Source organism: Euprymna scolopes, chromosome 23 (assembly GCF_053919585.1).
Source record: "Euprymna scolopes isolate OS-2025 chromosome 23, ASM5391958v1, whole genome shotgun sequence".
Lineage (NCBI taxonomy): Eukaryota > Metazoa > Mollusca > Cephalopoda > Sepiida > Sepiolidae > Euprymna > Euprymna scolopes.
In genome coordinates this window covers 73,972,202-73,985,951 of record NC_136504.1, presented here as the reverse complement: position 1 = coordinate 73,985,951, position 13,750 = coordinate 73,972,202, and the positions used below count along the sequence as shown (strand labels likewise).

The following is a 13,750-nucleotide window of genomic DNA, read 5'->3' as shown; positions in this document are numbered from 1 at the left end:
ATGTTAAAAACAAAACTTGGCAAGAAATTTCTAAATCTTATTGAAAAACACTTTCCCGCAACCAACCCCTTACACAAAATCTTCAATAATATTACCTTGAAGTTATCTTACAGTTGTTGCGAAAATTTAGAGATGATAATTAAAGCACATAACAAAATACTAAATGAAAAAAATGTAAACAACAACAAAATAAACAATAAAAAAAGTAGACACCATGACAGAAATAAAACCAACACTAGCAGAAATAATAATGATAACAATGATAATAATAATAACAACAACAACCCAACCCCGGACAAGAACAACCATACCATAAATAAAAATACTAATAGCGAACAAGATAAATGCAATTGTAGACACCGCACACTTTGCCCAGTCCAAAATAAATGTCTAACAAAAAGCGTAGTTTATCAAGCAACAATATTTGCGAAAGAAAACCCGAATAACAAGAAGTATTACATAGGCATGACTTCCTTAGATTTTAAAACCCGATACTATGACCACAAAAGTAGCTTCAAAAATAAAAAACACCGCATAAAAACAACACTAGCGAATAAATACTGGGAACTTTAAGAAAGCGGACATTCGGCGCTAGTCAAATGGAAAATAATGAGACAAGCTACCACGTGCAGACATTTAGACGACCCATGTAAATTATGCCTCCATGAAAAATTTGCTATCCTGTACTTTAAAGAACCTCAAAATCTATTAAACTGTAGACGAGAAATAGCAAACAACTGTGTTCAAAAAATAAAACTTACTCTAGGATAGCGATACAAAATAGCTTTAAAACTAAAAATAACAATAGAAAACAAACAAATAAATAAAGTAAATAAACATGAATATACATAAACGATCACACATATATGTATATATATATATGTATATATATGTGCATGTGTGTGTGTACACATAGGTATATTTATATATATATATATATATAAAAAAAGGAAGGAAAACGTCTACCTTAAACCACTAACCTAGTTCTAAAACAGATCCTTTGTTCGATAAAATGCATGCCCATTGACTGATAGAAAGGGGCGCGGTGGATACTAGAAAGCTGATTGGCTAACTAGAAATCCTCAACATATATAAAAACAAGAAGCAACCACAGAATTCGCGCATAAGCCTGACGAATCCTAAAGTGGATGAAACGCGGAATATTCAGTGTAGCTTAATCGTCATATATATTTTATAAATTACTAACTAGCTCTACCTATGTATTGAGCACTTTTGCAGTAAATACTTAAAGTTTACGCATAAATCTATACTTTCGTATATTAGGTTTATGTGAGTAAATGAAGTGTGTGTATAGATATATATATATATGTGTGTGTGTATGTATAGATATATATATGTGTGTATATATATATATATATATATATGTGTATAGATATATATATGTGTGTATATATATATATATGTGTGTGTGTATAGATATATATATATATGTGTGTGTATAGAAATCTATATATGTGTGTATATATATATGTGTGTGTGTGTATTGATATATATATATATATATGTGTGTGTGTATAGATATAGATATATATGTGTGTGTATATATATGTGTGTGTGTATAGATATATATATATATGTGTGTGTGTATAGATATATATATATATATGTGTGTCTGTGTATAGATATATATATATATGTGTGTGTGTATATATATATATGTGTGTGTGTGTATATGTATGTATATATGTATGTATATATATATATGTATATATATGTATGTATAGATATATGTGTGTGTGTATATATATATATATGTGCGTGTGTATAGATGTATATATATATACATATATGTGTGTGTATAGATATATCTATACACACATATATATATCTATACACACACATATATATATCTATACACACACATATATATATACACACATATTTATATATATCTATACACACACACATATATATATACACATATTTATATATATCTATACACACATATTTATATATATATATCTATATACACATATATATATACATATATACACACACACACATATATATATACATACACACATATATATATACACACACATATATATATATACATACACACATATATATATATACATACACACATATATATCTATACACACATACATATATATATCCATACACACATATATATATCTATACACACACATATACATATCTATATATCTATACACACACACACACACACACACATATATATCTATACACACACATATATAGATACACGTATGCATATATATATAAACATATATATATATATATATATATATTTCTATATATCTATACACACACACACACACACACACATATATATCTATACACACACATATATAGATACACGTATGCATATATATATAAACATATATATATATATATATATATTTCTATATATCTATACACACACATATATATCTATATATATATACACACACATATTTGTATCTATATATATACACACACATATATATATATCTATATATATATATATATATCGATACACATATATATATATATATTTATACTCACACATATATATATATATCTATACACACACACATATATATATCTATACACACACATATATATATATATGTCTATACACACACACATATATATATCTATACACACACACACACATATATATATATATATATGTCTATACACACACACACATATATATATATCCCCATACACACATATTTACATCCTGGGGGCACAAGTGTCTGCAGTTCGTCAGACCATTCACCATTAAAATACTTGTAGAACAGACAGAGGGATGCAACGTTTCGTCGATGGGACAGGGACTGAAGCTTATATGCCAGTTCAGGGCCTATCAGAGTGGCGACTCTCTTTTTTACCTTGTCTAGCCCAAATGTGACAGCAATACTCCAAACATGGGCGAATGGTGGCCTTATAGAGGTACAGGATACTTTCAAGTGTTAGTAGTTTTCTAGCACCGTAGAGAGAACCTATCTTCTTACATCGTTGTTTCATTTTATCTATTGATTGTCAAGTATTTTCAACTGTTTATGAAAACTGTCAATAGCATATTGTACACTTACTAGCATTTCAGCCCGGCGTTGCCGTGTGTTTGGATATGTATGTTGAGCAAAAAAAAAAAAAAAAAAGAAAGTGGTAGTAGAAAGGCAGGCTCGAACCCGTACCGCGAAGGAGGAAAAGAACAGAAAAAAAAACCCTGACGTCTTTGCGGTTATAACCACCGGCAAACCTGAAGTGACTCAGGTTTAAATTAAGGCTAGACAATCGAAAGGAGAGGATAACTTTAAAAATATCAGCGAAAAAAGCGCCCCCCTTCCTATAGAAACGTGCCTAGTTGAAGGTGAAGATATTAATATTTTTAGCCAATTTTTCAATATTTGTCGTATATAAGGTAGAACTGTAAAACGATACTTGATAATATTCGTCGCCTGTGTCGAAAGTTTTAGGCACACATGCAAACATACATACATACATTTATATATTGGTAACTGAAATTTTTCGACCCAAACCGATGAGAAAGCTTGTCCTATCTCTGAATACCCTTTATGTAAAATTCAAATGTTTAGACCAGAAACTGTCTGAGTAATTTGGTAGAGACCGCAGAGGTCAATTTTTTTAAACTTTGACCCCTATTATGACCCCTTAACCTTTTTGTTTTGGGCTAAAATCAAGTTATTAAGTTAGATCCATGTTCAAGGAACCTATATCTAAAATTTCAAGTGTTTAAACACAAAATTGTCGGAGGAGTTTGGCAGAGTTCTCAAGGGCCAAATCGTTGAACTTTGATCCCTTAACAGCTAAATTTCTGACCGAAATCTCAGTACACTGTGTTTCACATTTCGAGTCTGTAGACTGAAAATCGACAGAGTTATTGCGTAGGGAAATGTACACACACAGATACACAAACACGTTCACTTTTATAGATAGATAGATGACGAACTGATACAATTTGGCTTTGTTTTAAAATAAAATAAACCTTTTGTTGCCTTTTAATTTTTAATACATTACAAGGAAAACATTTAAAGGATATGTGAAAATTATACCTGTTGAACAAACCTTCCATTGAATGAACAAAGTAACTTTATGACTGTTCAAATATTTTTAATAAAATGGGGAAATGGTTAAAAGAACAAAATACATACTTGCATATGAAACACTGCTAAGCAAATCCCCAATTTCTTTCCTCCAACTGTAATAATCCCAGTAAGAATCACCAATCTTCTTTTGTATTTTCATAGCCTCTCCATGATGATATTCTTCAAGTTTTTCCAACTCTTGCACAAGTTCTTGGTTTATGTCTAGAATCTGATCCAATGTGTACCCCTTGGCAGATAGTTTCCCATTGCTGCAACGGCTTTTGGGGCTCTTTGTTTTTGTGCTACTCTGATCGTTGGGAACTACTGAGTTTTCCATTTCATCGGCCACACTTAATGTATCACTCAAGCTTACAGGTCCATCTGTAAAATAGGTAAAAAACACACATTTTGATTTTTTACAAACATTAATCTGTATGCAAATATTGAGATTGGTTTTCTTCAAGAAATTATGTTAGCTTCACTAACACTAAATTTGGCCCCCACCCCTAAATAATCTGGCTTGCATTTTCCTAAAGTTCATCCATAAAAATACAAAACAGTTTCACTCTGTTTGAAGAAAATACATGAATTATATAAAGACACTAAAGATGCTAGAAAATGCACAGCAATATTACATAAACATTTAGAAATAGGCACGATATAAAAATTGCAAAAAATTATTGAGGGGTATGTGATACTCATTTGCGTGTGTGAGTGTATTTAAGGAGGGAACTTTGGATTTAACAAAAGAATAAAATGACTTGTATATAAACGAACTGAAATAGCATATGGTGAAATATAATTTGATAATGAAATTAATTTGAAAGAGAGACGAAAAACAAGCTTTTTTGCTTGGTGGCAATGTTTACATGTTCAGGACGTGGGTGGCGAGTTTTATTTTTAATTTACCATGTCGAACTGGATCGCAATCTCCAGAAGTAAATTGACCTTAAAAGATCAGAAAGATTCTTTTTACACAAAATGCTAATCAATTTTATACAAATACAGTTATATTAAAATATAACAACGTATTTGTATAAAACCTCTATGTACTCTTCAAACATGTTTGATCATATCATTATGTCTAAGAAATTCTTTATACATTTAATGCACACATAAAAAATAGAAGCACCCACACATGCTTTAGCCACAGTACTAAAAAAAGATATAAATAGATTTTATGAATGGCAATAACTTGTGCAAATTTCTGTCCAATAATAATTTATATATAATTTATAATATAATAATATAAGTATATTATTATTATTATATAATAATATAATAATATTGCAATTCAGCCAATTTTGTGTATGAAAATGGACAAATATAGTAAAATTCTCTTCAATTTCCAAAATGGTCCTTTGATAAAATTTGAATGCAAATTAATAATTTCGTTTTATTAATATGCAATTCTTTCTCGTGTTTTTAATAGTTTTTTTCCATGCACTGCAAGTTAGATTACTATTTTCTGTGATGGACAATTGACTTTTAATATTGTTTTTTTCAACTTAATGCTCACGATACTGTGTGTCTCTAGGCATATAAATAGTCTCATTTAAAGAAAAAGAGCCACTCGTCAATATGGTAAGTCTAATATAGGGTTTTAAGTTGTCTTTAAAATTTTCAAGTGAATAAAATGTTTCCTTATTGTTTTTACACGTTTTTTTTTAAGAAGATTTTTAGAAAAGAAGGCACTTATTTTTAAATTAGTTGTTTTTTTTGCAACTGAAATTTCTTTCCTAAAACTTTGTAAAAGGGAAAATTATAAAACATTTGCACTGGACATTTTAGAATAGAAAATTAACAAAGAAGATATTGAGCTTGTATAAACAGCGAAATCAGCGCATGTTCATATAAAAAATCACCTACCAGCTAAACTATTCATCAAGATATTCCAACAACTCTATAGCAAAGGAGATACTTTTGGTCTTTACACAATGTGTCATAATTATGGACAGAAATATCTTAACATTTATCAACTAAAAATGTTTGAATCGATGAGTCATTAAAAAGATTTGTCAACAAAATTGAAAAAAGGTTTGAGCTTTCTTGAACTTACTTTTCATGTTTTTTTAATTGTTCTACTACGACATTCAATTGTAATGAGTTGAGACGCGGAATGTTTACAACTTCTTTCGTTATTAAACTGTTTAAAACCCTGCTGACAGATTCTCAACTAATGAGAACTTGAAAAATAATCAACAAATGGAAAAATGCTGCAATAATGAAACACATGTAGCACAAGATAAAGAAGCAAAATATTGTAAAAATAACTTCATGCATTTACATATTATATGCAATGAATAAAACAAAAATAATTTTTAAAAATACAAAAACAGATATGGAATTAAGCAATGATAATCACTATAAACTGTTACCTCAGATTAATCCTGTCTGCATAACATACAGACTACAACTGCATCCTATCACTCACTATATCGTACATACCTCTTCACTTTAGAATCAGATCTACTACTACTACCAATAATAATAATAATAATAATAATAATAATAATAATAATAATAATAAAAATAAAAAAAATAAAGTTCTTTGATAAAATCTCTTGTCTTTCCTTCTCTGTTATTCAACAATTAAAAAATTTTCTCAACACAAGTTTAACAAGAATGTAAATTTGTAAAATTCATTTATTTTTCTGCCTAGAAAAATGATAACCATTGCATGCACTGTCTACAGACAAACAGTTCCCCCTTTTCATGTAAGTGGTGGTAGTGTTAACGGCGATGATGATGATGCATTGGTATAAAATATTTTATTAAAATCTTTTTCATGATTCTTAGAGTTAATATACTGGCAAAATGATTAAAATTAAATCAAAGAAATCTAGACACTAACAGAAATTTGAATAGAAATGACTAATTGCAGAATATGACTTTTTTATGAAAACCATGTGCGGTACTTCTGAACATTTCTTTCATAAAAGAGGATTGTTGATTTTGTGCCATCAATTAATTTTTCATATTTTGGTGAGATCAGCAGGTTTTTAAAAGACACATAGATATTGTGTTGACAGAAGAAGAAAAAAATATCTCTGCCTCCTACCATTTCTATTCTTTCCAGATGTTTCTTTCAACAAATGACTAAAACAGCTGAAAAGAACAGAATGTTGATTCAGCTCTTTCCATTGGAATTTAGTTTACATTTTATGAAAATTTCTATGAATAACAAACTTAAGATATAAATTTGATGAAATTTATATCCGGATTCCATTAAAATATGAAAAATAAAAACAATTTATAAAAAAGATATTTGATAAAATAAATAAGCAACCATGAAAGGTCATGATGTTTGAGAGTAAAGAAGATTTTTAAAACGGTCAAGGTTATTTTATAGTGTTTTGAATAAGAAATTTTTTGATTTAACTTTTATTTAAAATTAGTATACCCCCTGTCATTGCTCGGGGGTTGGGTGAGGAAAAATGTCAAAAGCACAACAGTAACAGTCGCAATGTTGCAAGTTTTAACTGAAAAAAAAAAAAAAAAAAAAAAACAGTAAAGATTTTACTGCCATAATCACGAATTATTTTGAAAATGAAACCCTAACACACGAACATGTGTGAGGCCTTAAAAGTCTTAATAGACTGAATTTAATTTCGAGAGTAAAAGTTGATTTTTAATCATCGCAAGGAACGTATTATTTGAATAAAACGAGTAAATCTGAAGATTTATTTGGAAAAAAATAATGTCCTGCTATTTGCATGAGATATTTTGTAATTATGCATGTTTGAAAGATTGTGTCTATGCAAACCATAGCTATTTTTCTATGTTTCTTTTTAACGTTTTACTTTCTTCAGGATCTTTGATCGATTCTGTATGTGCAGGACATTTATGCCTCTTAACCAACATTCTGTTCTTCAGGAGTAGTTCGTGATTATGAAGAGAATGATAGATCTCTTTGTTTAAAATTTTCTACATAATTGCTATATAGGTCTGTAGTTGTTTGGAACTGTGTCTGTCTCATCTTTTTGAATTAATGCTTTCTCTCCAATTGCATTTTTGAATTAATGCTTTTCTCTCCAATTGCATAATTTTGCTAGTTTGAGAGGATGATATCATGATGAACGAACATATATTGCTCTCCCCTTTATAAGGAGAAGATAATGCTTGGAAGGATGGCATCATGACAACCAAACATATACTACACTGCCTTCCAAAAGAGGAGATAATGTCTGATAGAATGATCCCATAATAACAGAACATGTACCCCCTCCGCTCCCCGCAAATAAAATGTTTGAGAGGATGTTATCATGATTACTCCTTCCTGAATTGAGCTCTGCAATAAATAGTAAACTGAATGGAGCAGTAAAAGATAGTATAATATTAATGAACGCCATATTAGGCTTCACACAGCAACCGTCCATCCATCTATTTACTTTCATACAGGTCATTACCGGTTGTAGCTCAGTGGCAACAACATGTGGTGTTTCCTGCAACCTGATTAACAATAAGTATTTCCAGATTTCCAATATTCTTCATTCATTTTGATAATCATGGCAAATCACTTGCTATTCACACAACCTCTATAATAGATTTTTCACTCATAGCAACTTTTTCTGCAATTTGAATAGTCCAGTCATCTCTATGCCCTTCCAGTGTAGGTGCAGATGATGCTATCCTTCCTCAGTCTTTTCATCTTTATTGAACCTTCATGACTGTTTTGTGTATAACCAACTGATGTTAGTCAAATAATCAAAGTTTTCATTTAGCTTTGTGTAATATCCTTTCTATGTTTTTATTTATTCATAATTATTGGTGTTATTTAGTTATTTGGGTTGGCACTCCAGGGTTTTCCATAATATATTTCAGATGTTCATCAGTGTTGTGTTTTGTGTAGTATCAAGTCTCCCTTTGAATCAAATTTAATTTAGTCTTTTTTTTTTTTTTTTAGACTATTGTGTTTCCATAATTACTGTAGTTTTTTTTCATGTTCTTTATTTTCTTCCTCTCACTGTGTATTTGCTTTGTTTTTCTGTCTTCTGTGATTTACCATTTGACAAATCTTTTTTCTTTTTGTTAACGGTGATCATGACTAGTCTTCTTGCTTGGATGAGTTTGTATTTTTTTTTACGCAAAAATTACCACTTATCAAGGCCTGGAGGGCACTCGAGGATAAGGTTTAATGGGTGTACAATAGTCAATGTGATTATAGCGCTTAGGTAAAGTATAGTATAAGTATAGGTAGTGGGATTTTTGTAAGTTGGATTACATAAGGGGACGGGTCATCAAGAACTTGTTTACATTGGACTTGAAGAGAATCAGATTGTAGTCACCTGGGAAGCAAGCCAACGGAAAAGGGTTCCACAGGCGTGCAGTTCTCAGCTCATGGAATCTACATTTAGGTTTAGGAACAGATAAAGAGTGTGGGAAACTATTAGTAGTGGTTCTGGCTAGACGAGTGTTTTTCATGAAAGTTTGGCGAGGGGGGGGGATAGATTTCCATATTCCATAGGATTTTGTGCCTTTTATTTTTTAATAAGGTTTCCAGTTTGTGTCTGTACCCTTTGTCTACACATTCAAAATGCATTTGTTTGCACTATTCTGAGTGTACTATTTTTTTTTTATGAAATCATTGCAGATAAGGCATGAAATCACTTGATGTAAGGAGCTAATCAGAATGAATGACAGGAGATGCATATTGGCCTTAGTTTTGAAAAGGAGGATAGCAGTCAACAGAAAGAGAGTTCTACAAGCCTATAGTTCTTGGGAAGAAGCTACTGGAATAAGCTGTGTTACAATAAAGTATCAGAACAGCGAATTGATGGTGACCAACATGTCAAACGAGCTGGAACAAAGGAAGCAGGGAATAGATCAATTCTGAAGAGCATATGTCATAATATGTCATAATAGCATTTACAAATTATAAAAACAGACTATCAGCATAACGTCTGTGAGAAAAAGGATGAAACTTCTAAACCTTATCAAAAACCTTCAAATGGTGCTTTTCCTCCTCAGACTTTTCATCCTTCTTTGAAATTTACTCTATACACACTCTGATAGTAGATTTGTACTTGGAGCAATATAGAGAAACTACTTTATGAGAAGCAGAAACGATGATGGGTCTAATTTGTGAACTTTAAGAAATATTTGATGAGAAAGAAATACCAAGAAGGTTTAGAGTTGGTCTATGATTATTTAAGGAAGAAAAGAGGCACGCCTACGATTGAAATACATAAGCCGAGTCAGAACAGAATTACATGACCTTTCTTACTCCAATGTAAATTGCATATTTTAACTCATCACAGTGACGGGTAAAAATACCAGCTCAGATCTTAATCTTCTGAATAAAATTCCCAGGAAGATCATTTATACAGACAAGAAACATATAACTGATTTTTCCCCAGTTTGCTTTTCCCACCATTTTGTTTGCCATTTGCTCTTCATTTCGTGATGCTAATCAGTATTCCTGCATTTAGAATTCGCATCGTAAGAAAACATACCAAGGCACCTTTTTAATGAATTTGAATCCGAAGGAGGAGGCATTTGCAAAAGGGGTTCCAAAAGCTCAGGATCAGGTTGGATAGTTCCGTCACTGCAATTTTTTTATAGTTACAAATCCTCTTCCCCCTTCTTTTTTACATCAGATTGGTCAGTGTTGCCATTTGAATTAAGTGCATTGTGTATAGACATTTCTAGTTTCTTTCTTTTATCAAGTTTCTATTACATAATTTGATTTTCCTTGTGCTTCTGAAATATTCTCTTTGCATCATCTCTTTCATCTCTATTGATGTCAACTTCTAGAAAGTCCAGATGTGTATAAGTATTACGTTCACCTCTCAAGTGAGCAGTTCAACGCCTTTTGGTGTTTTCCTTCTTAATCTCAAGTCATTACTTTTTACACTTATTAGTATTTCTAATTTCATTTTGTTTTGGTTTTTATTTTATTTATTATTATTATGATTATTATCAGCAATAATATTCATAATAGGGACTTTTTAAAAAATTAAAGGAGGGGAAAGACGATACAAGCATATAATTAACTCTAAATGTTAAAGAGTTCAGACAGTTTACCAGTAGTATCAGCCCTCCCCCGTCCATGAACTATCTCGAACTTGTCATGAACTGGGAACCTTTCTTCAATTTTTATTGATTACGGCATAAAAATTTATACTAAGTAGATACTTAATTTGTTCTGTGTAACTATCATGGCGGTTGTAATTGTTCTTTTTTCATGTACATACCGTAGTGTACCTTATCTATCACACAAATGAGAGTTAAACACTTTCTTTGTGACAAACCACAAACACCAAGCTATAAAAATGTCAAGCAACAATAATATACACTATGTGACTCAGAAGAAAGATCTGAGTGTCAAGATCAACAGGTGTTCTCTCATTTGCTAACAAAGGTAGATATCCTGAAAATGTTGGCTCCTCTAATTTCAGAAACAAAACGATGGACCAAAAACAGATAAGCTAAATTTCAGGTACACAACAAAAACACAAGAAAGCATGAATGAACAAAACAAACCAAAAACCATAAGAAAAGAAAGAGACTGGCATGCTACTACAGAAGCAACTACCGAAAGTGAATAAAAAATCTATGGAACATGTTTATTAACTATTAAGCAACAGAACAAAGGATATAAAATGAAGCAAGACAAATCCCCAAAAGAGTGTGGGTCTCAGAGCTGGAACTAACGTAAACCTAATGATGTAATTGACGTAACAGATCAAGAAACACTCCTTACCCACAAGTAGAAGACATAAAGAAAATCTAAACTATAAACCTGAGGAGATCGATAACTACGAAATCACAGAATTTACTGAGGAAGAAACAAAATTTATAGAGAAGGACAAAACAGAACAGCAAATTTTTAAATAGAAACAAAAATGAGGAACAGATTTCTCCCATATATCTAAACAGATATTATCACAGACATAAATAACTTATGCAAGGCCCAAATTAGTATGAAACTTAAAGTAGAAACAAATCTCAACAAAAGAATTGACCAACAAAACCTGGACTTGAAACCTAGATCAGCAAACTTCAAAAAGAATCTAAAGTCGTAAATAAGCTGAAAGAGAACAGAAAACGATGTAAAGAAGAAAATATAACTTACAAAGAAGACTAAATAAGACACATGAAGAACTGAAACAAAAGATAGCAAAAAAGGACAGATTAACATATCTGTATCGTCTTAATAGGATTTAAATTTCTTTTTCAATTCATCATTTTGTTATTGGGATATATTTAAATATATCCTAATAACAAAATACCACTGAAGAGAATCTGAAAAAAAAATTACTAAGAGGAATAATGTTGGCTCAAAGGATGTAATTTTATCCAAAAGAAAAAAAAGAATAGAATCTTTTATGCTTACAGAAATTATTATATATTGAATATCTATACTAGCAAAGATACTTGTGTATAATTATTATATATTGAATATCTATACTAGCAAAGATACTTGTGTATAATTATTATATATTGAATAGCTATACTAGCAAAGATACCTGTGTATAATTATTATATATTGAATATCTATACTAGCAAAGATACCTGTGTATAATTATTATATATTGAATATCTATACTAGCAAAGATACCTGTGTATAATTATTATATATTGAATATCTATACTAGCAAAGATACCTGTGTATAATTATTATATATTGAATATCTATACTAGCAAAGATACCTGTGTATAATTATTATATATTGAATATCTATACTAGCAAAGATACCTGTGTATAATTATTATATATTGAATAGCTATACTAGCAAAGATACCTGTGTATAATTATTATATATTGAATATCTATACTAGCAAAGATACCTGTGTATAATTATTATATATTGAATAGCTATACTAGCAAAGATACCTGTGTATAATTATTATATATTGAATAGCTATACTAGCAAAGATACCTGTGTATAATTATTATATATTGAATATCTATACTAGCAAAGATACTTGTGTATAATTATTATATATTGAATATCTATACTAGCAAAGATACTTGTGTATAATTATTATATATTGAATAGCTATACTAGCAAAGATACCTGTGTATAATTATTATATATTGAATAGCTATACTAGCAAAGATACTTGTGTATAATTATTATATATTGAATATCTATACTAGCAAAGATACCTGTGTATAATTATTATATATTGAATATCTATACTAGCAAAGATACCTGTGTATAATTATTATATATTGAATATCTATACTAGCAAAGATACCTGTGTATAATTATTATATATTGAATATCTATACTAGCAAAGATACCTGTGTATAATTATTATATATTGAATATCTATACTAGCAAAGATACCTGTGTATAATTATTATATATTGAATATCTATACTAGCAAAGATACCTGTGTATAATTATTATATATTGAATATCTATACTAGCAAAGATACCTGTGTATAATTATTATATATTGAATATCTATACTAGCAAAGATACCTGTGTATAATTATTATATATTGAATATCTATACTAGCAAAGATACCTGTGTATAATTATTATATATTGAATAGCTATACTAGCAAAGATACCTGTGTATAATTATTATATATTGAATATCTATACTAGCAAAGATACCTGTGTATAATTATTATATATTGAATAGCTATACTAGCAAAGATACCTGTGTATAATTATTATATATTGAATATCTAT

The 13,750-nt window shown here is 29.8% G+C and overlaps 1 protein-coding gene across 5 annotated transcripts in view; it reads right to left on the bottom strand.

Moving 5' to 3' along the window:
• Positions 1–13,750, bottom strand: part of LOC145246009 (uncharacterized) — a 747,004-nt gene that overhangs the window by 564,784 nt on the left and 168,470 nt on the right. For 4 of the 5 annotated variants that reach the window (XM_080107815.1, XM_080107816.1, XM_080107818.1 and 1 more), the window contains one exon: positions 4,164–4,478. In XM_080107815.1, coding sequence (XP_079963941.1) covers positions 4,164–4,478 — 315 coding nt within the window. Of the gene's footprint in view, positions 1–4,163; positions 4,528–13,750 lie in introns of all 5 variants that reach the window. The other variant, XM_080107817.1, reaches the window with a different exon arrangement.